Genomic DNA, 25850 nt, shown 5'->3' on the forward strand with positions numbered 1-25850 from the left:
AGGGTCTGAAAGTGCTGAAAATTTCAGACCCGTTTAGTCAGCATCCTAAACCCAAGACCAACGCATGGATATTGATTGGATAAAGCGAAATTCATCAAACTAATCAAGAAATAATGGCAGAAGCCCGTTTGCGCCGAAATATAAGTCGGCAAATACCCGCAATGTAAGATTTAAAGAGTACAATAATACCCTACTTTGCTTAAAATATTTGTGAATCGTGTAGATTAAAAATACATTATTGAACTGTGATGCGTGATGCGGCTTATATAACCAGCTTCTGTTGCTTTAAGTTATTTAGATATCGTATTTCCGTTGATTGTGAGCTGAAAATGAGCAACAAATAATTAAAACAAGCCCCGTGCAGTCTGCTCAAGTGTCTGTTGTTGCGGATCTGCGAAAAAAAACATAAATCACACTGCTGGCTGATGCTGATGAGAACGATCAGATCACGTGTGCGCGAAAACACAAAAAAACCGTTTAATTTAAGTTGCTACAAAGGTGTTCTCAACCTGCGTTGTTGTCCCTCTCTCCCACGACCTTCGGGCGGACAGAAAGCAAGCTCGGAAATCGACAGGTTCAAATACAAACGGAAACAGCAGGCAGCAGGCAGCAGACAGGCTCAAAACTCGTTTCCGAACACTTTTCCAATTGCCTAGACGGAACGATCATTCAATGAAAATGCACTTTGGATGACACCCAACCGTCATAGAGAGCAGAGGGGTGCAGCTTTGAGGGTGCTTGTCAACACTGCAGACCATCGCTTATCACGGGACGGTGAACCCAAGCTTCATATAAAAGTGCTCTTATCATTCGTATTTATTTTGAAGTTCATTGCCACTGCGGGGGGAGGCGTACAAAAGTTAAGTCTATTTCCATAATTACCGTTGTAATTATATTTTCACGCCCATGAACAAATAAACAAACAGCTCTAATAAACACCTTTTTAGTAGGGGGTATGCATGGAATTCAGGGGCATATTGTGGAAGCTGCCTATGAATGAACACGTTCGTCTTTCTATCTATATGAATAGCCTAAGAACTTGGTATGTGACTAGTGACTGGAACGTACAAAACAACCGTTTGTTCCTATATTTGTATCACTTTCTTCGAAATGTTGATAGGTTCGAAGACCTGTTCCGATTAGAAGGTATCTGTTGGTCGTCGCCTTGTCTAATATTTGCACCTACGCCCATTTAACTTAAATTAGCGCCGCATTTTTCAGAAACAAATTGCTTAATAATTGTTCGTACAAATATGTGAGAAATGCTTGAACGCGACAAAACTCAGTTAGGAGCAATTATATTAAAAAATATGCATTACATATAAATGCCATGACTAGTATGTGCTTATACGCAGAATTCCTTAGTCGAACAAGTTATCGAAATCAACAAATAAGCAATTACATAATTAGAAGGAAATTGGCTTAATTTAAATTGAAATTTATACGACTTTGATTGCACTTAAGAGCTTAAGCCTGAGAGCTGCTATTCTTCTGTGAAGAGATCAAAGAGACGGGCTGTTCTATGCATCTGTGACAGCATTATGCAATTCTCTTCCGACTCGGGCGAGTAGATGCATTATAGTACATATTCTTGTTTGAACCTGAACCCCAGTCGGAATGCGGGATGGATGTGAACTTAAGTTGCCTCGGCCGGGTATCAACTGTCGACGGGAGGCGCTACTGACGCTGCCTTGGCGGCTTAGCATTTGCAAATAAAGATTCAACAAAAATTATAAAATTCAGTAAATCGATTCCATTCTGAATCGATTGGAAGAAGACTGACTTATTGCATGGCATAATGTCGTATGCCGCATCGCATTGAGGCGGTAACCGGTTTGTCGGCAGCTCAATTATTTTCCCTGCACACAACGATGGCACGGCGCAATCAATGGAATATCTTTTAAGGTGTTTTTTTTGTGTTTGCCGCTAAATCGATTACCAAATTTCGATCCAACATTCGTATTGACACAAATGCCAAAGCGCGCCTGGACTGCAAGCAAGAACAATGCACGGGAGAGGGCTTAAGCTTTGATTGTACCCTCTGCAAAAAGGTTATGATGATTTTCAGTAGATCTAAATATATATGTGTGCAAAAGCCCCACTCGGTATATAAAAGGCAGAAGAGAAACTTGTACCTTTCGATATATATTCCATCACCTATTGACCGTATACGGGTAAGAAGGACTGACTAATCCAGGGTATCAAAAGTTTCTACATTCCCTTTTTATCGAACCTTATTTTCTTGTTTTTGTTTTGTTCGCGGCGCTCCGTTTTGTAAGCTCAGCTTAATGGAAAGCTTTACTCTCCCTCTCCCACTGCCTGCTGTTATTCGTATTTACTGCTCTTTCTTGTTGCCTTTGCTGTTACTCGTATACTGTTGTTGTTGCTGTTACTCATACGTACTGCGGCAACCATTGTTGTAACGGAACCGAAAGCGAAAAAATACACGGCTAAAGCTTTGGTCTCGGTTTCAGTTTGTTTTGACCGGGCGACGCGCTCTGAACATAGAGAGATCTCCTCCTCCGATCCAGAGAGAACCTACGAGTATACCCCCGCGAACGGACATGGTTGAATTTAACACGTAGAACCTAAAACAGAACAATAATCACACTATACTTAACGGTTAACTTATTCTCTCAAGTGCGTGGCGAAAAATAGTTGAAATTTGGCCAAAAATAGAAGTTTGAAAACCCATTTAAAATCCTTAAAAATGAATATTCATATACGACTACATATGTGTGGCATTAAGTAGTGGCATTGATTACTCAGCAGCTGCAGTCACACACACGCGACTCTGATAGCAATCAAAGTCGTACCCCCCTTCGGTGTAACCCTTTTACGAAATATGGCTAGAAGTCTGCGGTTGCCAGTTCTTGGCCATCAACTGCAGACAAATTTGCATTAAGAATCGTTAATTGCAAAACACAATACGTGTACAAGTGCCTTAGTCTGTAGGCCAGAGGAGCGGAACAGTTGGCAAATATTTCTTCTACAAATCCACAAAATAATTAAACAGACAACAACTCAAACAAAAAAACATATACCATAAATTTTTTATAGTCAAATAAAAAGAGTAATTATAATAAACGAAAGTAAATCAGGAAAACAACACTAAGGAGGTGCCCATAATGGTGGATCTCTGATCAGTATATATCGTATAACCCCGCTTTGTGATCTGATCAGTGTGCCACAAGGTACCATCGTAAACGGTTCCCACTTGATATCTGCTAAAATTCAGTGTCTTTTGATGGTGCGGCTGCTTTAAGGGTTTTCGGTTCATGATTTGAGGTGTGTCTGATTTAATCATATCATATATCATGCGATCTTTCTTTCGTAAAGATCATCTGTGAAGATCAATATCTTAACCGGTTTAAGTGTGGAAATACGCATCTTATTGACGTATGATCTGCCATACCGAAATAAACAAAAAAACAAAACTCCAACTCTAACCCTAGGCACCCGACATCTGAACTGGTTTTAAAAGTATCTTCAAGGTTTTACCTTTTTTTTTGTGGTCTGTTGTGATATTTTTTGGCTTACTTTGCCAAGTCACCTGCAAAAGTTTTCGGGCCCCCAAATGTCAATAAACTTTGAACTAAAAAAAGAGGTTACAAAGATCTCTCTTAAAGTGTACTTTTACTGAGAGAAATTTATTCTTACAGCCGCATGCAAATTCCTTAATTCCCTGCAAAAAGGTGGAAGAATATGATATATATTACGCATAAATTAGGTGTCATTTGTTGTCAGATTTCTTTGAATTGAAACTGAATGCACTTCCACTTAAAACCATCAAGCCCACCGCCACATGGAAACGTATAGACGCTCTGTAAGAGTATAAGCCATGAAAAGAAATTATTTCCAATACGCACATATAAACACGTAACGTAACATTCATTTGTGTCCCAAAAACAAAAATCTTTAACCGCATAATAAGCAAAAGAAAGCAACAGCCGATGGCACTACGAATATTCAATTAAAAGCTATTTTGTGTTTGTTCGAAAGGTTTTTTTGCCACTTAGCACTAGCTTTGGAGTCTCAGTCCCTCACTTATAAGTAAACATAATGATCCCCGTGATGATGGGAATATAATTTCCAACTAAATGATCGCTAGACAGCAGTGAAAACGAACATCAAACACAAATCAAACGGAAACAGAAAGCACAAAAGCAAACCAACAGCTGAAAAAACAGGCGCATCGCGTATACGCCACCATGTCCAATGGCAAGGCTGCTGCCGCAGCTGAGAAAAATGGGTAAAAATTACAGTGCATTCTTTGCGAACAATTCTAGCTTAAACAATAACCAATAGTTAATTGCTAAATGAAATTAAATACATTGCATTTTCTGTTTTGTAGCTCATTGAACGATCGGCCATTGTTCATGCAAAATGGCAATGGACGTCTGGCCCCCGCAAACGATGTGGAAGTCAGCAACTTCCGACGCGCCCTGCCACAGTTTTTAGCTGTTAGTATTAAGAACATATTGCTATTCGGTAAATAACATTACAAATTCTAGTTAATTTATGATTTTTAGAGGAATGATATTAATTTGTTTGAGAAATTGATTGGAAATTCAATTCGATCATCTTGATTATTACCTTAATAATTACCCAAATTTGTTCGGAACACTACGAGTGTGTCTAAATGTTATTGGAATTTCTATAAAATACTTTGATTTAAAGCCATGTGGAATGCATTTGCATATAAACCTCATTCATTTGGCAGGATTAATATACATCAAATGTAGTCTCATTAGCAAGCGTTTAATTGGGTGATATTTTATATAGTTAAATATACCATAAACAACATTTTGCATACGAAACTCCAAAGAATTTAAAATATGTAGATGTTGCTTTAAATATATTAAATATTCCTGGGTTCAAAACCAGCAGGTGATACCATCAGATCCTTCAAAAATGTATGTATGTAGGTGCCATGAACTCAATTTCATTCCCTTAAAACGTGCAAACATCTTGCATGGGTCCTTTGATATATCCATGAATTATCCACAGGCTATGGCATGACTTTGGGCTTCCCCACAATTGTGATACCTGCCATCCAAGGAGGCGAGGGCCGCAGCGAAACAAACAGTGATATAATCCTCAACAAAGATGAGATATCCTGGTTCAGTAAGAGACAAAGTTTGAGTTGCAGTTTATCGAGTGTACTGATCTCTCCGTTTTGACTTCTTGAAGGTTCCATAAATTTGATATGCGTGCCGCTGGGATGCCTCTTCTCTGGCGTGCTAACACAGCCGCTGGGCAAGCGGCGTGCAATGCAGGTAAGCCATAACCCACTTAGCCGCAATCATCCTCATCATCACCTCTTACCCAGCCTCCTCTTCCTCCTCCTCCTCCTCCTCCTCCTCCTCTGACCATTAAATCACGTGGAACATGGAACATTGACATACTGATCCGAAATCGGAGCTGCGTGACTTCTACTGAATTTTGTTGTGTAATTATGTTGACTTGCAATTGCGATCGATGCTTGTTTTTTTTGCAGTTTGTCAACCTGCCTATACTGGCGGCCTGGTTAATGTTTCACTTTGCGACGCGCACGGAGCACCTGTATGCGGCTTTATGCCTCGCTGGTCTCGGCGGTGGATTGATGGAGGCGCCGGTAAGTGTATCCCATAACCACACTCATTAATTTCTCGAAAATGGTCCCCAACACGTGTCTGTAATAGGTCCTCTCGTAATCTTTGTTTGAAATATTGGATCTTTTGTTTAAGTACAAAAATTAACATATTTCCCCCGAAACTTCAGAGCCTATTGCGAAACCGCAAATTGATTTAGGTGTGAAAAAAGATTACACTGAGATAAAAACAAAAACAATGCAAAAATGTGCAGTCAATAGAGGAGAGGGAGGATAGCCATAGATATAGATATTTATTATTTGCTTTCGTCTGAGTGTGGTATGACATTGTAGAGGCGCTTTCCCGGTCGAACTTTATTGTTGTAGACGCACGTGACGAAGCGCTTGGATCCGCTGTCCAGCATGCCACAGCCTACCAGGGTGGTCTTCATGTACGCCATGTTGGCAAACATCCACATTTCTCGGGAGGCATTGGCAGGAAAGGCATTCACATGTGTGGGCGATAATTTGGATAAATGGTTCCACCAATTCGTTACAAAAAAGGACATGTGCTTGGCAGGCTGCCGACTGAGATCGACAAAATCTGAGGTCTCTGCCACATTGCGAAAGCGGAATGTGTTCACGCAGACTTCCGCCGATTCCTCATTGCACTGATTGGTTACCCGCATCGCCATGAGCGCCAGTTCATCGTCCCAGTTGAACAAAGGCAGTCGGTTCGCTTGAGGAAGACCATAAGCTAGTCCCCGGTTCAATCGGAAGCGTACCGAATTGTGTAGATCAATAATTTTCTTCATGCTCTTTTTGAGTTTCACGCCCTCGTGGCTGTTCCCACACTTGGGACCCCACTGGGCAGGAAAGAAAATCTTCACTGATGAATCGCCTGATCGGATCGGATGGTCTCGCATGTTATATACTCACAAATTTCGAATCACAGGTAAGGTGACGTACCTTCCCTGGGCAGAGCTGTGACTTGCAATAGTTGATCGGCTTGGTTGGTTTGGGATAGGACTTGCGATCAATGTGGTAGGGATATTTCGTCTTATAGTAAATGAACTCTCCTGAAATATGAAAATAGTCTTTACTTAGAAGCAACACAGCAATCCATAAGATGTTCATTTTGAAACTACGGCACAGAAGCACATCGAAGCGTTTTTTATATACATATGTATAGACTTTGCCTAATTGCAATTTCTATGGTTTCAAGATTATTTAATTTGATTTCTTACGGCTTTAGAGGGTTGTTTCAAGAATATCAGGACCGTTCTCAGATTGCTTTTCGAATGCAAAAATAGTCAATTTAACTTAAAATCTATCGATTGTATAGTTTTCCTGAGGAAAAAGTGTATTTTTCAGGACCATAAACTTTGGTTGAACGTTGCCTCTTGCAACAATAGCATGGCTTTTGTGGTTTTTCGACCTTGACCAACTCCTTGAGAGCTTCACCTGCCAGTTGTGTTTGTGCCACTTGCGAATGCCGCAGCCACAAGCAGCCGTTGCGAATTGCGAGATGCCAATCGCAGCTCTTAATGTCAGTCTCTGTGTAACGAGCAACCTTGATGCTTCTTTCAGGTGCTGACCTATGTGGCGGAGATCACAGAGCCCAAGTATCGTGGCATTCTGTCAGCGCTGGGCACCACCTGTGTCATCACCGGGGTCTTTATACAGTTCATACTTGGCTCACTGATGGACTGGCGGAGTGTGGCCGCGGTGAGTTCTGCCTTTCCGGTGATTACCATCGTAATGCTGTGCTTTGTCCCGGAGAGTCCCGTGTGGCTGATCAGGGAGCAGCGTTTCCGGGAGGCCGTCAAGTCGCTGCAGTGGCTGAGGGGCTGGGTGCCAGAGCACAAAATCGAGGCGGAGTTCAATCAATTGTACGACGAATTGATCACACAGAAGGCCATCGAGTGCACAGCCGATGGGGTGCCAGTAGCACCCAGTCGTCGCACACTGGGCCAACGCCTACGAATGTGGCGCAAGAGAAGCTTCCTGGTGCCCTTTCTTTTGGTCTCGTTCGCCTTTTTCACAGGACACTTTTCGGGCAAGACCCCCCTGCAGACTTACGCTGTGCAGATCTTCCACACCCTCAAGGCACCTATGAATAAATACCATGCCACCATACTCCTTGGTGTGGCCGAGATGTTAGCTACCATTCTGGGCGTGATACTCATCCATTTTACGGGCAAACGACCGCTGGTTCTGGTCTCCACCGTGGGCACGGGCCTCTGCTTCCTTGGCACTGCCACCTATGCCCACTTTCTCAACGAAGTGCCCGGATTCACAGTCAACAATGTGGTGGTGAATGCCTCATCGATTGTACCCAAGGAGGGCATCCTTTCGCAGGCGAACATATCAAAGATATTTGAGAACGAACAGCAGGCCATTCTACAGGATCAGGTGGATCAACTGACGACGCTGCTGCCAGAGATGTTCGAGACAACTACAATGTTTGATTTGGAGTCATGGAATCGCTCCAAAAGGGAGCTGGAGACCACCACCGATGGCGTCCCAATGGAGACTACAATGTGGCCGACAGAGCCATCGAGCAGTCCGGAGCCGCCTCCAAATCCACCTCCCGCGATGGCCACCAGCTCTGCAAAGCCCCCCATTGCGGAGGATCTGCTGCTGGCTGTCCCAAAACAAGAGAAAAACTACCTTGTGTGGGTGCCACTCATCCTGCTGCTGCTATCCGCGTTCTTTTCGCATCTGGGCATACGCATGCTACCCTGGATCCTGATTGGTGAGGTCTTTCCAGCAGAAATACGCAACAGCGCTTCGGGTTTTGCTGGCGGAGTGGGCTACATCTTTGGTTTTCTGGCCAACAAACTGTTTCTGTGGATGTTAGCCGCCTTGACGTTGCCGGGAACGTTTGCCTTTTATGCCTCCGTGGCGTTCATAGGGACTGTGGTATTGTATTACACGCTGCCAGAGACCGAAGGACGTACGCTGGGTGTAAGTACCTTAATTATTCTCAATTAATTTTGGTTTATAATGGTACTCTTTTGTTGTAGGAAATTGAGGCTCATTTCTCCAAGAAATCCGATATGAATTTACTACGTAAACAGCCGAAAACGAAGCCTCCCATCAAAGATGAAATCCAGATGCCGGGAAATGCCATCAATGTGGACACAATGCAGAGTTTTCATGTGCCAATCACATCACAGCAGCAGTCCAAGATCATACATTTGCAGCAAAGTGACTTTACGCCCAGAACGGCCCAGAATGGACGAAGTGGGGCAACCAATCTCGCGTTTGAGGAGAGCAATACCACACATCTGTGAGGGGGGTTTGAACCCAGCCGAACCATCCTTTCCAAGTGCTTAACATTCCAGTGATATTTCTGAGAAATAAATCTAAATATTTAGTTATATGTTTACACAAGAATGGGCTTTGTTTTATACTACATTCTACCCAGAGAGACAGAGCGCATTGCAATCAATCGTTAACTACTCTTTTTATATGTGAACTCGAGGACATTTTTTAACGTAATTTAAAGCATGCTTAGAAGTAATATTGTATAACACATTTCCATAGAGATATATTCTGTATATATATGTATATATATATATATAGATTTATGTAGATAGAAGCAGCTCCTCCAGCACGGGGCTCCCTATGTCTCATCATCCTGCAGCTCAAGGAATTGTGTACAGATGTCTCGACTGCATTCGCCCTTGTTATTAAATAGGAATTTATAATAATGTCCATCCGCACAAATGGCTAAATCGAGCAAAAAGCAAAGGGTAAACACAGGTATCCAAAGGGAGAAAGAAGGATAAGGACTCACCCACAACTGAATTTGGATCGGCACCAAAGGCACACACACACCGCGGTCCCTGTGGTATGGAGAACTTCACGAAACTCCATTGACTTGAGAAATACTTGGGTATTATGGGTAGCGATGATTCGCGCGGCTTGTTATCCTCCAGATTGAAGACATGTATGGTGCCATGGTCGGAGGCAACGACAACCATGGTGGACTGGTGATTAAAGTTAATGCAAAAGATATTCGCATGGTTGCTGCCACGTCGCAGCTCTGAAACCTTCTTCCCATTCTCCGTATCGAAGATGCGTATGAGAGTTCCTTTCTCCCCGGCGGTGGCCAGACGTGTGCCTTGCAGATTTAGGGCAATGCAACTGATGGCCGCCTCGTGGGCAATCACCTCCAGGGGGGCACGCTCCGTGTTGGCAAGATCCACGATCTGGACATGGCCAGTGCGTCGGCCAGGGAATGCAAGTAGGCTTTTATTGCTATGGGGGCAGAGCACGCACAGACCATTGGGATTGGCGCTGGTTTCGAAGACGTGCAACTGCTGCGGCTGCTGGGTGAACGTAAATACCTTGATCACACCCTCCAGCACCACCACAATCCGATCCCGACGCAGTCGCACCGCACGAACCGGCTGATTGAAGTCCAACGATATGGCTGGAGATTTTTTCAAATCATCCCAAACGATCACTTTATTGGGTGGATAGAGCGGCCGTATGCCGCCACCCACTAAGGCAAGATAATTGCAGCGAAAGAGCATTTCAACATGGCTGAGACCGCCTAAGAGACGAAACAATGAGTTGACAGTAAAATTGGATTACACGGTTGGGGAAATTCATGTACATACCCTCGGGAAAGTATTGCCTCTCCTTTTCCTTCAGCGGATCGCAGTTGTAGACGCGAAAGCCCGTGTCCGTGGCACAGGCAAAACATCCTGCAACGCAATAGCAAATTTTTGTGGAAAATATTATAGTACATAATGTTCGTGCGTGTGTGTGTGTGCTGGCGCTGACTGGCTGGGTTCGTGACTATGTAAACAACATACCTTGGTCCTGGTTGAAGGCTGCGTAAAGCATCCCATTGCCATACGGATTTTGCTCCGTCAGATTCATTTGTGACGCTGCAGTGGCCGTCTAACCAAATTTCGTTTTAAGTTTGGCAGATAGCAATTATCAGCAGAGCAGAGCAGGACGGTGCGGATAGAGAATAAAAACAATAGAATCAGTGTTGGTAAACGACCTTTTTTGCGTGATTTTTATTTTTTTCCTGGAGGTATTTTTTGCTTTGACTGTATTTGCTTCAGCCTTATTTTAAACACAATCCAGTAAAAGGCAATCTTTTAAACTATCCATTTGATTCATTTATCGGATAAAACTATGTGTTCAGGGCTGAGGATCGTATCTTGCTAGCAATATTAAGCCGAATATAATTTCCTTTCGTGAAATTAATATTGACCCATTGTCGACCAGGGTGTATTAAAATAAACTCCACGAAAATAATTATTCTTGAAGAAGTTTTGCGCAGTTTATGTACAAGAAACCGCAGTTTTTTTTAAGTAAACAGGAAGTATAGGATGGATATGCAGGGAACATTTACAAAAATTATTTTATTTCGTGGTTTAGCTTCAGGATTTAAACGGTTTAAATAAAGGGTCTTAAGTGTGCTAAGTTCGAATTTTCTGCTCTCTCCTACGACGAAAAAATGAGTCGTAATTTCGAATGAACTATTAAAAAGGGTATGGACAACAGGCCATGCGTTGCAATTTCTAGGCCGTGTTGCCTGTTGGCCACACCTCTTTTTCCTTCCATTGTGTAGCAAATTTGTAGTAAACGTGTAGGTAAAATTGTGTATTTACGTTTTGTATAAAAAAAATCCCATGAAAGCTAAAAAAATCGGCCATAGCTCAAATCTCGCGTAAATCTGCGTGAATATAAGGCGATCAGATCACAATAAAATGGAAATCTGCCCAGATTTTAGTAGCTGGGATAACGGCACCTTTGAGCCGTGCCGCACCTGCGGAACCTTTTATTGCACCGAAGACGATCTGATTAAGCCAATATTTTTCCCGACGACAACCGGCGACGCCAAATTAGATGTTTCGATGGCCGAAATACTGCAACAGATGACCGACTGGAATTTAATGGTGAGTTAGCACGGACCGGCCATCTTTTATTCGGATCGAATCAAAGTTTTATATGTATATGCCTCCGACACAGATACAAAAGGAAGACGGGCGTTCGCAGTACATGTGCACTTCCTGCATAGCTGAATTCCAGAGATTGCTGAAATTTAAGCAGAGCTGCTTGGAGACCCATGAGCATTGGGTGGAGCAACAGCAGAACCCTGGGATAAATATCAAAGAGGAACCCGACAGCAAGCCAAAGGAGAAGTTCTGTGCCTTCGTTTACCTGGACTCTGACAATGAAGTCAGCGACGAAGACGGCAGTCAGCGGGTTTCCGCTGCCTTCGATATACAACATGTGCCCATTAAAGCAGAGCATATGGCCCGTGTGCCGGCACAACAGACTGAAATGAAATTTGTACCGCCAGAACCGCAACCAGAGCTTGCTCCGGTGGCTGTAAAAACCGAGGCGGATCACGTGTTCATATTAAAGACTGCGACCAAAGAAAAGGATCCAGATACTGATGGCATGTGCTCTGAAAATGAGACCAAACTCGATCCCAATGCCACATCCATATCCTTTGATGATTCCATACCCTATGAAAATGACGAGAGCGATGAAGAAGTCGTAAAATTCACCTATGACGATGATGAAGATGCCACAACGATTCCGCAGCCCACACAATCAGCGTCTGTTATATGTAAACTCTGCTCCCATGAGTTCCCTAATCAGAAGCTTCACCAGGCACATATGCAGAACATGCATCTTTCCAAAGACTGGGAGTGTCATCTGTGCGGCAAGAAGTTTTTAAATTCCAAAGAGTCGCGGCTTAAATTACACATGAAATTTCACAAACTCCAGCGGCGTTTGAAATGTCCGATTTGTGGCTTCTTTTCCAACACTAAAGAGATCCTCAAGCAGCACAAACGAGCGGTGCATTCGCGTACCGTGTGCCAATATTGTGGCAAAAGTATGTATCATCTAAAGCATTGATATAATCATGGTAATAATACTTTTCCTCTCATTCCAGTTATGAAACCCCATATTCTGCAGTCGCACATGATGAAGCATAAGCATGGTAAGTGTCCTGAAATGTTAATTTTTAACCTAATTTTCTCATCTTTTGCTTGTTTTGCAGAACGCGAATCTCTGTGTGCTCAAAGTCGTTCTTCTTCAGACCATAACCTGATGCCTGTTACTCCTTTCGCTCCAGACCATAAGAACCTCAATGTTGACAACCATCTACGTCTGCCGTCGACTTCCTCTGTACTTCAGTCTCTTAACCAGCCATGCACTTCGTCTGCAACCCAAGAGCATGCCTTAAAGCAGACTCTAGCTCTGTTTTCTCCAATGCCTTCTTCAGAAAATAAGCGCAAATATGGAGAGCTATCAAATACTTCTCCGAATCCGCTGCATTCGCCAGTCCAGCAGCAGCAGCAGCTGCCACCCGAGGTACTGTCCGTTAATTCCTCTCCGATCCACCAGCAGGAGCAGGAGCCCACCACTGAGGAGAGTCTACCAGTGGCTTACTCTCCCATAATGCCAATTTGTGTGATACAATGCGCCTTCTGTAGCGACAACTTTGAGGAGGCTCAGCAACTGAAGGACCATGTCCTGGCGAAACACGAGAATATGATGAGTCCATCCCAGAAAGTAAAAGCACCGCCACAGCTGCATTCCATTTCAATGGCCATGGACGTGGACATGGACACTGAATCGGATTCAAGTCCTCAGAAATCATCCTCTTGGAGTGAAAACCTGAATAGCAGCTCCCGCAGCTATAGTTCCTCAAACAACAATTCTTTCGACAAATCCATCTTCAAGTGCCACATTTGCGGCAAGCCATTCGATTTAAAAATCAAACTTAATCGTCATCTCAAGCAGCACAAGAAGGCGCCCTTCTAGGCGGCTCTACACCTTTTGTGATCTTCAACAGCACATCCTGGATTGGATCCTGGATCCTTAACAAATGTATTTTCATTCTTCAGTATGAGATCACAATTTTCCATAATTTTCATTTTCCTTTTTCAAATGCACAAACAGAATTAGTTCTTGCTTTGGAAAATGCCATGTTCTCATTTACATATAGTTATTGTTTAAGCTAGGTACTAATATGGATAAATTAATGATTTATGTAGTGCATCCTTGAAGAATAGGTTGCCCAGGAGTCGAGCCATAAAAGCAAAAACTTCACAAAAAGGTACAAAGCTTCCAAATTATAATTTTCAAAAAAACCACAACAATTAAATGGAAATAAAACTTGAAGTTTTCCAATTTTATTTTTTGGGAAAATACAAAACAATAATTAATTGGAAAAAATTCAGATAATTTTTGTATACAAATAGAAACTAAATAAATTTTTTTTCTTTTTTTTTTATATATATTTTTAAAAGTTAAAAGAGTTAAAAGTTATTTAATAAAGAAAAAAGAAAACTAAATTTAAATATACATATGTAAAGAATATTTTGTTTTGCAAAATTAAAAACAAAGAAACAAAACTACCAGAAAAAAATGTGCTCTTTTGATTCAGTTTGAGTTTTATTGGGGGGTTTCTATGTGGTGTGTGCCGGCCGCTGCCATACGCGAAGCGACCGACACTCTAAGCATTAATTATTTGCAAGAACTTTTTGCCTAAAATTAGAATTATAAATTACACGATGTGTTTAAAGTAAATCAAAGAAAAATGTAACCCCAAGAAGAAGGTAAACAACATGATTAACAAGCCTCTCCCACTGGGACTGCCACTCCGCACTGCACTCCTAGTCCTCCTGCTAATTACCATTCCCACTGGCCGCCGTCTTCAGGACCGTTGCCGACATTAGTTTCTTAGCCTCTCCCCCGGCCGTCGTCGTCACAGTGATCTTGCCACCAGCGGCAGCAGCAGCTCCTGCGGCCGTCACCATGGGTATCACCTTCATGTTGGACAACGGCTTGAGGTTCATGCCCTGCAATCCCTGCGAGAAGAACAACTGTCCGCCATTGCCTTGCACGGCAAAGACGAGATTATTGCCAGCTGTGGCTCCTCCTGTGGCATTGCTGCTCCCCGTGCTATTCGAAGTGCCCTGCTTGTTGGCCAACAGGACGTTCTTGGCCAGACGCAGGGTCTGTGTGCCGCCAGCCCCAATCAGCAGGGTCTTTGGTGCAGTCGCTATGCCACTGGATGCCACTGTGGTGAGGTGGTTGTTGGTGGTGGTGCTGGTGCTGCTGCTGCTGCTGCCGCTGCCACTGGTGGTGGGCGCCAAGCGAAGCAATTGGTTGCCCATGATCACGGTCTGCATGGGTGCCCCACCGGGACGTGCGGGAATCTGCAATAGAAATGCATTAATAAAAAATCAAGGAGAGGATTGCTGGATTTCGTACCGCTCCTTGGATCTTCACCGTCTGCCCGCCAATCACAATGCTCTGTGTCGTACGCACAGCATTTGTTCCCGCTGTTGTCGTTGTAGCTGTGGGTTGAGTGGTCACAACACTACCGCCTCCTAGCTGCTTGATTGCCTTGGCATGCAGCAGCAGTGGCTTGCCCGACAGCACTGTCGTCTTGCCAATGATCTTGGGCACCATCGTGGGTCCCCCTCCGCCCGTTGCACTCACAATGCGCGCCATCGTCGGCAGATGCTTGGCCTGCACTTGGATGGGCTGCGTTGCTTGGCTTTGATTGGGCGTCAGGGTGATGACATTGCCCGACGAAGAGGTTGCCAACTGGATGATGTTGCTGCCAGTCGTGAGGAGTTTCCCTCCACTCTGCTGCTGCTGTTGCTGCTGCTTTTGCAGCAGACTGTCCAGCGTAATGATCTGCCCACCCTGAGTGGTGGGGCTACCACTCGCTCCGCCCGCTGCTGTGCTCACGGGCGTTGTTGTCCGTATCACACGCGTGGCATTCGAGGTGCTGACAACCGTTGCGGCACCTCCTGCAGCCGCTTGCTTGAAGTTCTGCAGCACAATCCTTTGCTGTGGCGACGACAGATTACCCTTGACAGCCACCGTTCCTCCAATGGTGGCCGTTGTGGTGAGTATTTTGGGTGAGGTCTTGGCCAGTGCTTGGAAAACAATCTTTTTGTTCGACGAAATGGCTGTATTTCCTGTGAAATCAAAAGAGTATTAGATTAGACACTGGAAAAGACCTCAGAAGTGGCAGGGCACTCACCCACTAATATCCTTTGCTGTGGCGTACTCTGCACTGGCGATGCAATCTTTGCCGTGCCACCCATCGCCTTCTGCTTCAGTTGCTGTTGCTGCAGCGTTGCAAAAGCCTGGGGCGACATCTTTACGATGGTTCCTCCTCCAGTGACGGCACTTACGGCCGTGCTACTGCTCGTTGCAATGGTTATGGGTGAAGTGCTGGTCTCCGTCGATGTTGCCACTGATTTATTGGATATTATGGAGACGGCGCCAATCTTTTGCTGCACCGGACGCACTGTCGATTGGGGTACAACGCGTGGACCCAGTATCTGCACTTGCGGTGGCTTTGTGTGGCCTGTGGCTGCCGCACCAGCGGGCAGCAATCGTATAATATTCTTGGGCATCTGCGGGCGTGGACTTATTGTCATGGACTTGGGTTTGCCCAGCACTTGAGGATGCTGCTGCTGCTGTGGCGAGTGTTGCTGCTGCTGTTGCTGCTGCTGCTGGTCCAATGGTATGATAAAGTTCCCTATTTTGCTCGTTGTCGGTGTCTTTTTGATCATCAGCTTTTTGTTAACAGCCGCCGCAGTCGATGATCCTTGGGTAGAAGTGGGCGTGGTGGCCACATGAACCGTCTGCATGCCACTGGGTGTCGATACCAGTATGGGTGTGGTGTTCCTTTGGGGACTGATCTTGGATATAGAAAAATTACCCGCCTTTGGGGTCCCCACAGCCACGGGTCGATGCACTGCACCCATGGGCACGGGCTTGAGCAGGGATTTCTGCATTGTCGGCGACGGGATGGGCGTGGTATTAGCAGTGGGCGAGTGCTGGGCTGTTGTGCTGGTGTTGTTGTTGTTGGCAGGTGGTATGTTGTACTTGAGAGGCGGCACGGGGGGGCACTTGACAGGGAGCGGAGGAAGCTTCTTCACTTGCAGGAGAGGCCCAGCAGCTGCAGGGGATACAGAAACGCCAGCAGCAGGAGTGGGATTGCCCGCAGAGGCTACCAATGCTGGCATATCCAGCATTTCCATAGTGCTTTCGCCATCCTCCTTCTTTGGCTTGGCCAGGTTCTTCTTTTGCTGCTGTTTCTGCTTCACCAGCGACATGTTCAGCTTGTGCATCCGTTCGAACTCCTCCTCGCTGCGATTGCGATGCAAGTAGATCCAGATCTTGCGCTTGGCATCGTACTTCACACAGGGATCGATCCCGCCGTGCATTCGATCCAGCGCACCGCTGACAATCGTCTGCAGGACGTTCTCCGCCGCCTGATGATTCACGAACTGCGAGCACTTCAGCAGCTCTGAGATTTCCGAGCGTGTACCCTCGCCATTGGGCAGCCGGGCCGTGGCGTCCCTTACCAGCGTCAGAATGGTCACGAACGGCGGTCGATCGTCCACCATCACGGCATGTCCTCGGGCCTTATTTAGGGGCAAGCTCTGGGTGTAGATGCCCTTGACGGGACCCACCACGCTCTCGTAGCCGTTCAGGCGATACGTAAACGGTCGATGGGGATACTCGAAGCGTAGCCTCTCCTGCCGCTGGAACTCCAGGATGTCCGCCTGGCTGGCCGTGCGCACCGTCCAGGTGGTGGGGCACCGTGGCGGCGGCGTCGGTGATGCATCCACGTGCATGGACGTGGGTACGGTTGCAATAAACATGGTCCCCGGGCTGGGATTCAGATGCACCGTTGTGGCTACGGATTGCTCCTCCTTTTGGGTCTTCAGCCAGTACTGGCAGAGGGTGCACAGTCGCGCATCGGAGTCCCTGCCAGCGCCAATCCACTGGTAGATATTCAACATGGTCTTGTGCTCTATGTAGGGCACATATTCCGCCGGCAGTGGGCCAACATCGGCCGCCAGAAAGTTGACTGCGGACTGAAGCAGCGACGACCAATCGGGCTGCTGGATTCGGGCCACATCGCCCGTGGGGATGACAGCATCGGAATGTTTCTCCCGCCAGGTGGCCAACAGAATCTGCAGCTCTCCGTAGGTCAAACGATGCTGTGGCGTGGAAACGAACAGATCTCGCAGCAGAGAGAAGTAGCAGGCAGGGCGAGGCGATGCCGCAGTTCGAATCACTTCCCCTCCTCTGGCGGGGGGACTGCCTACGATGTGGGCAGCCGCCTTTAGAGGAGGATTGGTTGGGGAATTGGTTGAAAGATTGGAAATTATGGTTGAGGCTGGTGTTGGCACACTTATGGGCTCCAGCTTGGGGATCAATGCGGGCACCGGAGCAGCAGCAGTCGCCGCCGCTCCTATTTGTGGTGGCATTTTCTTTGGCATTGGCTCCTTGGGCACATGATCCTGCTGTTGCTGCAAATGGTGCTTCTGCTGCTGCTGCGTCTCTTCTTTGATGAAGATATCCTCCTCGGGCTCGTTTTTGACCACCCCAATGCGCACCAGAGCGGGTGGATCGGGATTGAGGCGCGCCAGCAATGCCTTTGGCTTGCGTCCCGGCTTGAAGCTGCCCACAAACTGTGCCCGCGTGCAGATATCCCTCAAACGCACCTCCGATGTATCGAATTCGGGGTTTTCCTGTAAACAGAAAAATACATTTAAAGTGTCCCTTTTTTGGGAACCGAAGACCAATGCTTACCGGTTGCTCCACTTTCCGTCGCTTGTAGTCCCGCAGATACTTTTTGAAATTCTTATCATTCAACTGCGGGATCCTGCCGGCCTGCATGGAGCGCAGGACCTGCTCATCATCCACCCCAGGGCGACGCTTGAAGAAGGTATTGTAAATGCTTTTCTTGTCCGCCGCGTTCGAGGACCTCACGGCGGTCGCCTCCACCTTGGGCTCCGTCTCCATTTTGGGCAGACGCTTCATTAGATCCGCACACTCCTCGTCCTCCTCCTCGGCACTGATCTCACCCGGGGGCACCTTGAGCTCTTGGATGACCTCCAGGAGCTCCTGGACATACCGCTTCTTTGCCCGTTGCGAGCACATTTTGTTCTCCATCGAGAGCGCTGGGGGTTTTCGCTTGCGCGGCCGTGGCATCATCGACTTGGCGGCAGCGGCAGACTCATCCGGCGGCGACGAGGTATACGCCAGCTTGAGCATGTGCTCGCGGGAGAGGAAGAGCTCTTTGGCCAATTGGCTGAGACGTTCGGCCTGCTGGAAGCGGAATTCGCGCCGACTAGAGTGCTGGATGCTGCGACGCAGCTTAAGGACATCCGGCCGGAGGTTACCATCCTCCAGCTGCCGCTGCAGCTGCAGCAGCGGCGACTGGCCGAACCGCTGAAGGCCACCATTAAACAACTGAACGAGCGTACGCTGCTGCTCGGCCCCCGCCTGCGGTGCAGACACCAGACCCGTGAAATCGGGCAGCAGGGACTGCAGCCGCGCCTGGACATGCTGCGGCAGCAGCTGCCATGTCTCCATCGAGAAGAACTCATGAAAGATGGCGGAATTCTCGCAGAGACCCCGGGGCAGGCGAAAGGTGTCGCGTTTACTTAGCTGCGCCAGCTCCAGTTCATCCGATTGGCAAGTGGTGGTGTCGTCCTCCGTCTCGGATTCGGTGATCGCATCCTGATCGGAGATATCCTCATCCTCGACATCGACGTCGTCCTCGGGCAGTGAACCGGGTGCAGAGGAACTAGAACTACTGCTGCTCCGATTGCTGCTGGCGCCGGAGCTGCTGCTGCTCCCAACGCTCATTTGGCCAATGTCATCCTCCTCCTCCTCCTCGGAGTCCAGGCTGGGCCTCAGCATGCTGTTGATGTTTATGTTATTGCTCATTTTTGTAGCAATTTTTGTGTCGAACAGCGTTTTTCCTTTTGTTACGTGGGCAGAGCACCGCACCGAGAGCAATTTTTTTTCTCTACACTAAGTTATAATTTTTGTCTCTTACGCCGCTGCTGCTGCCTCGTTATATCAAACATATTAGCTGGTTGTTTTCTTCTTTTTTTATTGCTTCGCAGCATGTTTTCTCTACGATTTTTTCGGCATTCCTCACGAGACGCGCCCATTTTGCAATGAGTTGGCAGCCTTTGTCCGAACATTGCGCTGATTAGGGATGAGCCGATATGAGAGTTTCAAAATACAGTTGCAGCCGCGATTAAATCAACATTTATATGAAACTAGTTTATAATGGTTTCGCTCGGGGTTTTAGTTAGGGAAAATATAGATATAACAATGGTTTCTTGCTGGTCGGACACAAACAAATCACTGTTAATAATTTAATACAATTCCACCGAATTTTGCCATTCAATCGGTGGCGCGGACACGTACAACAAAATTTCGCCTGTGTATACCAAAAAATTTGTAGCGGCGGCTTTTCGCCCTCGGCTTGCAACAATTTTCCTACTTTTTTGGTGTTGCAAATAGTTAACAATTAATAAATGTTGAACCACAGCCACCATAGCCCACACCTGGTCAAAATGAAAGACCATTGACAGCAATAAAAGGTGAATAAGAATGCGAATAGAGAGAGCGAGTTGGCCGCTGTTTTAGTTTTAGTCGTCAAAAGTTTCAAATAAATAATAAATGTGTGTAGTGTGTGTCTAGTCAGAGCTTAGAAGTCTAGCAAGAGGAGGCACAGGCATAAAGGCCACCCGACGCCACAAAAAGAGGCAGACTCTCGGATTGCAAAAAAAAAGAAGAGACAAAAAAACTATAAGAAGAAGAAAACGAGAAGAAGCTGAAGTAGAAAAGAAGAAGCAGAACGCGCAAAAGGCAGAAAAGAGCCCGAATGAACGCGCGGCAAATGCTTGCAAAATTACATATGTATATATATATATATGTGTGTATATTTCACATAAAAATAAGAGAAATAATAGTTTCTTGCCCGCAGACTAACCGCAATCTAAATCGCGTTTTTCTTGCAGATCTGTAGAACATAGTGGCGGCACAAACCCTCCGGTTATCTATGGGAAAGGAAAAGACCGACGCTTGTGAGACAAATGCCGCAACATCTCTGAGAGCCAAACAACGACCAGAAGTGGGTGTGGAATCCACGGACTACACCGACGCCATCTCCGACTCTGAAAGCAACCAAACCAAAGGAACAAGAACTAAAAAGCAGTCCAAAAATGACGTTCCGTCGGAGGCAGTCGGCAGCAGCCACAAAGAGCCAACAAGTGATGATGCTACCAGTGGAACAGATGCAGAAGCAGCACCAGTAGCCGAAGTTTCTGTCAAAGTTGAGGCCACCTTGGATGAGCACCAAGTGGAAAAGAAAACCTGTAAAATCCGCATTGTGCCTCTAGAGAAACTACTGCCACAGAAAGTGACGGAAACGAGAGAGCAACCAAAAGTCTTGCCGCAACGAAAGTCTCGCAACAACATTTCGATCATTGAATTGAGCGACAGCGACGAGACCGAAGACGAGCAAAAAGAAGAGCACAAAGCGTCCATTGTGGTGAATCCTTTGCGCAGGAAAGCGAAGGCCATCACCAAGTCCCACGGCAACGCCACCGGTGCCACCATAACCATCTTGTCATCCTCCTCCTCGGAAGAGAACAGGCCCTTCAAGCTATCGAAGGCTGTGGAGGCCAAGAAGCGGGCAAAGAATATTGCCAGTCTGTTCCACTCATCCGCCGAGGATAGCGGCGACAGTAAGCCCTTGCAGGTCCGCGCGAAGGCCATCAACGGCAAAGAGAAGATTGCCAAGAAGATCCCACGCATCGCTTCATCCATTGAAGGGAGTGACAGTCGATCTGCAGGCCCAGGCACCAAGAAGTCTCGAAATAAGAGTAGCAGATTTCATTCCGAAGAAGCGGCCAGCCTCGCACAGCTCTTAAAGGCGGCCATCAACGGTGCGGAAGAGCCAAGGTCTCCCAAGAAGATTGCTACTGAGTTCTCCTCTTCGTCCGAGGAAAGCCAGCCCTTGGAGACCCGCAGAAAGGCCATCAACGGCAGGCCACGAAGGGATTTGACGCTTTCCAAGGAGAAGCATCCAACGAAACCCTCTGCCACTTCTGTGCTTGCCCAACAACAGCAGCAGCAGCAGCATCGACTGAAAACTTGTTTGGTACGTGTGAAGCGGATTAAAGCGTCAGAGCCGGAGCCAAGACCAAGCATCAAGGAGCCAGAGCCGAAGCCCCAGACAGAACAAAAGCCAAAATCTAAGGCAGAACCAGAGCCGGAACCAGAGCCAGAGCCAGAGCCAAGCACTTCAAACAAACGCCAACGCATCATGAGCACAGATTCCGAGGAGGCTGCCACAACCTCGGGCACGGCAGCGGCAGCAGCCAAACGGGCACGCCGCTCCGCCAAAAAGAGTGAGGAGTCCGAACCGGACTCCGACTATGAGGCAGCCGAGGAGGCGCCCGAGCAGGCCGAGTCCGATGAGTCCGAGCAGGAGGAGGAGGAGGAGTTCCAGGCAAAATCCGAAGAAGATGAAGAGGCGGAGGCGGAGGAGGAGGATGCCGCCCAGACAAGCGGCAGCGAGGTGATACCACAGCGCAAGCGTCGCGGCGGCGTCAAAAAGCGCGACACCGACTCCGACAAGGGTTCCTCCGACTTTGAGCCCCAGGAAAAGTCCAAAAAGAAACGCAAACGCATCAAAAACAACTCGAGCGGCGACAGCGATGCGGATGGGGATGATGAGAAGCAGAAGAACAAGCGGAAGACGATTCGAAAGATTATCAAAAGCAAGGATCTCGATATGACCACCAAGGAGGCGGCCAAAGAGGAGGACGATCGTCGCCGCCGCATCGAGGAGCGTCAGCGGGTGTACAATCGCATCTTTGACAAATCGGAGAGCATCGAAATCTCCGAACTGGTGCTGGACTTTGACGAGGACTCCAAGAAGGCTCTGCTGCAGGTGGACAAGGGCCTGCTCAAGAAACTGAAGCCCCATCAAGTGGAGGGCGTCAAATTCATGTGGGATGCCTGCTTCGAGACGCTCAAAGACAGCGAAGAGAAGCCCGGCTCTGGCTGCATTCTGGCCCACTGCATGGGTCTGGGCAAGACCCTTCAGGTGGTGACCCTCACCCACACGCTCCTCATGAACAGGCGCACAGGCGTCGAGCGAGTCCTGGTGATCACGCCCCTCAGCACGGTGAACAATTGGGCGCGTGAGTTCCTCTACTGGATGAAGTTTGCCAATCGCAAGGACATCGAAGTGTACGACATCTCCCGCTACAAGGACAAGCCCACGCGGATCTTCAAGCTAACCGAATGGTTCAACGAGGGCGGGGTCTGCATCCTAGGCTACGATATGTACCGCATTTTGGCCAACGAAAAGGCCAAAGGACTGCGCAAGAAGCAACGCGAACAGCTGCTACAGGCACTGGTCGAGCCCGGGCCGGATCTGGTGGTCTGCGATGAGGGACACTTGCTGAAGAACGAGAAGACATCGATCAGCAAGGCGGTGACAAGGATGCGCACCAAACGGAGGATTGTCCTCACGGGAACTCCGCTGCAAAATAATCTCAGAGAATGTGAGTAAAGGATCTCCTTCCTGAGCGGCTGTCTAATCTTTGTCTCTTTTCCGCCCATAGATTACTGTATGATTCAGTTTGTGAAACCAAGTCTGCTCGGCACCTACAAGGAGTACATGAATCGCTTTGTGAATCCCATCAGCAACGGCCAGTACACGGACTCCACGGAGCGCGATCTCCGCCTGATGAAGCACCGCTCGCACATACTCCACAAGCTGCTGGAGGGCTGCATCCAGCGTCGGGACTATTCCGTTCTGGCGCCGTACTTGCCGCCGAAACACGAGTATGTGATCTATACGACGTTGTCGGAGCTGCAGCAGACATTGTATGGCTACTATATGACCACATATCGGGAACAGAACAGCTCCGATATCTGTGGCAAGGGTGCGCGCTTGTTTCAGGACTTCCAGGACCTGCGACGCATCTGGACGCATCCCATGAATCTGCGTGTGAATAGCGACAATGTAATTGCCAAGCGTTTGCTCAGCAACGATGATTCGGACATTGAGGGCTTCATTTGCGACGAAACCGAGGAGGAGGAAGCCGCCGACAGCAACTCCTCCGACAGCTGTGAGTCCTTCAAATCGGATGCCAGCATGTCCGGGGCTCGAAAGAGCACCAAAAAGCACAAGACCCGCAACAGAGCCGGTGCCGATTCGGATTCCGATCTGGAGATGCTGCCCTCGGGACCCCTCGCACAGAAGGACGACCCCTCCGAGTGGTGGAAGCCATTTGTGGAGGAGCGCGAACTGAACAACGTGAATCATTCCCCCAAGCTGTTGATCTTGCTGCGTCTCCTGCAGCAGTGCGAGGCCATTGGCGACAAATTGTTGGTCTTTTCGCAGTCCCTGCAATCCCTGGACGTCATCGAGCATTTCCTTTCGCTGGTGGACAGCAATACAAAGAACTACGAGTTTGAGGGTGAGTCTCAGAGCAACCTCTTGGTCCCCCCTCCCCTCTAATATCTCGCTTTTCCTCTAATAGGGGACGTTGGCGAGTTCAAGGGCTGCTGGACCAATGGCAAGGACTACTTCCGACTCGATGGCTCCTGCAGCGTTGAGCAGCGCGAGGCCATGTGCAAGACCTTCAACAATGTGGCCAATCTACGCGCCCGACTTTTCCTCATTTCCACGCGTGCCGGCGGTCTGGGCATCAATCTGGTGGCCGCCAATCGTGTGGTGATCTTTGATGTCTCCTGGAATCCCTCCCACGACACCCAGAGCATCTTCCGAGTGTATCGCTTCGGGCAGGTGAAGCCCTGCTACATATACCGTCTGATCGCCATGGGCACCATGGAGCAGAAGGTGTACGAGCGGCAGGTGGCCAAGCAGGCCACCGCCAAGCGTGTGATTGACGAGCAGCAGATCTCCAGGCACTACAATCAAACGGACTTGACGGAGCTCTATTCGTACGAGCTGAAGCCAACGGCGGAGCGGGAGATGCCGGCTCTGCCCAAGGATAGACTGTTTGCAGAGCTGCTGACCGAGCACGACAAGCTGATATTCAAATATCACGAGCACGACTCCCTGCTGGAGCAGGAGGAGCACGAAAATCTGACCGAGGAGGAGCGAAAGTCCGCGTGGGCCGAATACGAGGCGGAGAAGACACGCACAGTGCAGGCCTCCCAATACATGAGCTACGATCGCAATGCCTTTGGCAATCAGGTGATGGGACAATTTGGCAACGCCTCCGGCAGCGTCACCTCCAACAAGATCTTTGGCTTCCGTTCGGACATTCTGCTGCAGTTGCTCAACATGAAAATATCCAAAGATCATCCAGAACTAACACAGAACCAGGTCATCCAATTGGTGCCGACATATCTGCAGCAGCTGTACAACGAGATGAACAATGGGGATCCCTCCATGTACAAGGATCTGTTGAATCTGCACGGGAATATCATACACCCCAGTGGCATGTATATGAATCCATTGCTCTATGCCAATCAGCATCCATCGGCGGCGGGTTATAATCAGGGTACAGGTGGTGCCGGTGCCGTTGCGGGTGTGGGTGTTGGGGCCGGTGCCGGTGCCGTTCCAGGTGTGCCAGGAGGAGCACCGCCTACGGTGCCTGCAGCACCAGGTTTCGAGCCGGATAAGGTATACGAAATTGATTAGGATTCTCCACCTTCACAGAGGCAGATTGGATAAACACTCTCCACTCCACAGAAGAGAGAGAAGCCACACCCACACGGCCCTCTCCATTGAGAAAACACAACCCTTGAATGGGTTCAAATTTATATTATAATTTTAGGTAATTTCGTGTTTTTTGTTTTTCCTAACAAATGGATCGATCATCTAAGCTAATCCAATAACCAATTTATTGTTTTCTCTCTCTCTCTATCTATCTCTCGCAGTCTAGTTAAGGGTTTAAAACTGTCCTAAAAATTCAACTGTAGACTTACAATTTTGCATTAGATACAAGATAAAAGATACACAGATGCGTTTTTCAGTTATAATTAAATATAAACACACAAAATACTATTTAGATCGCCTAGCTATTACGATTATAATATTGGAATGAATGGATACGCTGTAGCGTCTGGCTAGGACCTCCTCCAATCCCTCACACACACACAGGAACATTATTTAAACACGCAACAAACGATAAACAATAAATGGCACAGATATTATACATACAAAAAAAAAATAAATTTAACATTTAAAGAGGTTTTTATTGGGGAAAGGACAGGGTTATTGTGGTATGTCTGAAGCTTGGAGAGGAAGGCGTCGGAATATTTAAGAAATAAGTGCTTTAGAGGGATCTTCTGGAGATATTTAATGATTGAAAGCAAAGTACTTACATTGATTATGGATATATCTGGCTTATAACATCTAGATATAGCCATATTTTATAGGTTTGAA

At 47.3% G+C, this 25850-nt stretch overlaps 5 protein-coding genes across 11 annotated transcripts; 3 read left to right on the forward strand and 2 right to left on the reverse strand.

Moving 5' to 3' along the window:
- The first annotated feature begins 98 nt into the window (after positions 1–98).
- LOC6594008 (facilitated trehalose transporter Tret1) lies at positions 99–8974 on the forward strand. 6 transcript variants are annotated; one of them, XM_026994838.1, is made up of 8 exons: positions 2501–2567; positions 4003–4252; positions 4355–4491; positions 5011–5127; positions 5194–5279; positions 5501–5617; positions 7163–8542; positions 8602–8974. In XM_026994838.1, exons 2-8 carry the CDS (start codon positions 4212–4214, stop codon positions 8869–8871), a joined length of 2148 nt encoding a protein of 715 aa, XP_026850639.1. In that variant the 5' UTR covers positions 2501–2567; positions 4003–4211; the 3' UTR covers positions 8872–8974. The 6 variants fall into 6 exon arrangements, with proteins under 6 accessions (XP_026850637.1, XP_026850639.1, XP_026850638.1 ...); XM_026994837.1 differs by having other exon boundaries at positions 2510–2640; XM_026994840.1 differs by having other exon boundaries at positions 2519–2581.
- A 45-nt stretch (positions 8975–9019) lies between these two features.
- LOC6594009 (WD repeat domain phosphoinositide-interacting protein 3) lies at positions 9020–10536 on the reverse strand. Its single transcript, XM_002019595.2, has 4 exons — positions 10405–10536; positions 10207–10293; positions 9378–10139; positions 9020–9310 (listed from the first exon to the last, which is right to left on the reverse strand). Exons 1-4 carry the CDS (start codon positions 10469–10471, stop codon positions 9204–9206), a joined length of 1023 nt encoding a protein of 340 aa, XP_002019631.1. The 5' UTR covers positions 10472–10536; the 3' UTR covers positions 9020–9203.
- Positions 10537–11279: 743 nt separating this feature from the next.
- On the forward strand, positions 11280–13701 carry LOC6594010 (zinc finger protein 423). The gene is made up of 4 exons (XM_026990232.1): positions 11280–11502; positions 11576–12452; positions 12513–12560; positions 12621–13701. The coding sequence occupies exons 1-4, from the start codon at positions 11314–11316 to the stop codon at positions 13385–13387; spliced, it is 1881 nt and encodes a 626-aa protein (XP_026846033.1). The 5' UTR covers positions 11280–11313; the 3' UTR covers positions 13388–13701.
- Positions 13702–13996: 295 nt separating this feature from the next.
- Positions 13997–19525, reverse strand: LOC6594011 (nuclear factor related to kappa-B-binding protein). The gene is made up of 4 exons (XM_002019597.2): positions 18200–19525; positions 15627–18138; positions 14843–15561; positions 13997–14787 (listed from the first exon to the last, which is right to left on the reverse strand). Exons 1-4 carry the CDS (start codon positions 19340–19342, stop codon positions 14254–14256), a joined length of 4908 nt encoding a protein of 1635 aa, XP_002019633.2. The 5' UTR covers positions 19343–19525; the 3' UTR covers positions 13997–14253.
- A 356-nt stretch (positions 19526–19881) lies between these two features.
- On the forward strand, positions 19882–25628 carry LOC6594013 (transcriptional regulator ATRX homolog). Of its 2 annotated transcripts, XR_003408373.1 has the most exons (5): positions 19882–20010; positions 20431–22989; positions 23050–23910; positions 23974–25239; positions 25343–25628. XR_003408373.1 is itself a non-coding variant. In XM_002019599.2 (4 exons), exons 2-4 carry the CDS (start codon positions 20472–20474, stop codon positions 25101–25103), a joined length of 4509 nt encoding a protein of 1502 aa, XP_002019635.1. In that variant the 5' UTR covers positions 19882–20010; positions 20431–20471; the 3' UTR covers positions 25104–25628. The 2 variants fall into 2 exon arrangements, 1 of the variants encoding a protein (XP_002019635.1); XM_002019599.2 differs by having other exon boundaries at positions 23974–25628.
- The last annotated feature ends 222 nt before the right edge of the window (positions 25629–25850 follow it).

Source organism: Drosophila persimilis, unplaced genomic scaffold (assembly GCF_003286085.1).
Source record: "Drosophila persimilis strain 14011-0111.01,24,50 unplaced genomic scaffold, DperRS2 tig00000000-arrow-pilon, whole genome shotgun sequence".
Classification (NCBI taxonomy): domain Eukaryota; kingdom Metazoa; phylum Arthropoda; class Insecta; order Diptera; family Drosophilidae; genus Drosophila; species Drosophila persimilis.

Coding starts and splice junctions, on each gene's coding strand:
- LOC6594008 (XM_026994836.1), top strand. CDS start 114: ATGGCAGAAGCCCGTTTGCGCCGAAATATAAGTCGGCAAATACCCGCA. Junction 5,280..5,500: donor GCAAGCGGCGTGCAATGCAG/GTAAGCCATAAC, acceptor TTTTTTTTGCAG/TTTGTCAACCTGCCTATACT. Junction 5,618..7,162: donor GTGGATTGATGGAGGCGCCG/GTAAGTGTATCC, acceptor TGCTTCTTTCAG/GTGCTGACCTATGTGGCGGA.
- LOC6594009 (XM_002019595.2), bottom strand. CDS start 10,471: ATGAATCTGACGGAGCAAAATCCGTATGGCAATGGGATGCTTTACGCA. Junction 10,294..10,404: donor AGCCTTCAACCAGGACCAAG/GTATGTTGTTTA, acceptor ATTGCGTTGCAG/GATGTTTTGCCTGTGCCACG. Junction 10,140..10,206: donor GAGGCAATACTTTCCCGAGG/GTATGTACATGA, acceptor TTCGTCTCTTAG/GCGGTCTCAGCCATGTTGAA.
- LOC6594010 (XM_026990232.1), top strand. CDS start 11,314: ATGGAAATCTGCCCAGATTTTAGTAGCTGGGATAACGGCACCTTTGAG. Junction 11,503..11,575: donor TGACCGACTGGAATTTAATG/GTGAGTTAGCAC, acceptor CCTCCGACACAG/ATACAAAAGGAAGACGGGCG. Junction 12,561..12,620: donor CATGATGAAGCATAAGCATG/GTAAGTGTCCTG, acceptor CTTGTTTTGCAG/AACGCGAATCTCTGTGTGCT.
- LOC6594011 (XM_002019597.2), bottom strand. CDS start 19,342: ATGAGCAATAACATAAACATCAACAGCATGCTGAGGCCCAGCCTGGAC. Junction 15,562..15,626: donor ACAGCAAAGGATATTAGTGG/GTGAGTGCCCTG, acceptor TTGATTTCACAG/GAAATACAGCCATTTCGTCG. Junction 14,788..14,842: donor CGGTGAAGATCCAAGGAGCG/GTACGAAATCCA, acceptor TTTCTATTGCAG/ATTCCCGCACGTCCCGGTGG.
- LOC6594013 (XM_002019599.2), top strand. CDS start 20,472: ATGGGAAAGGAAAAGACCGACGCTTGTGAGACAAATGCCGCAACATCT. Junction 22,990..23,049: donor GCAAAATAATCTCAGAGAAT/GTGAGTAAAGGA, acceptor TTCCGCCCATAG/ATTACTGTATGATTCAGTTT. Junction 23,911..23,973: donor AAAGAACTACGAGTTTGAGG/GTGAGTCTCAGA, acceptor TTCCTCTAATAG/GGGACGTTGGCGAGTTCAAG.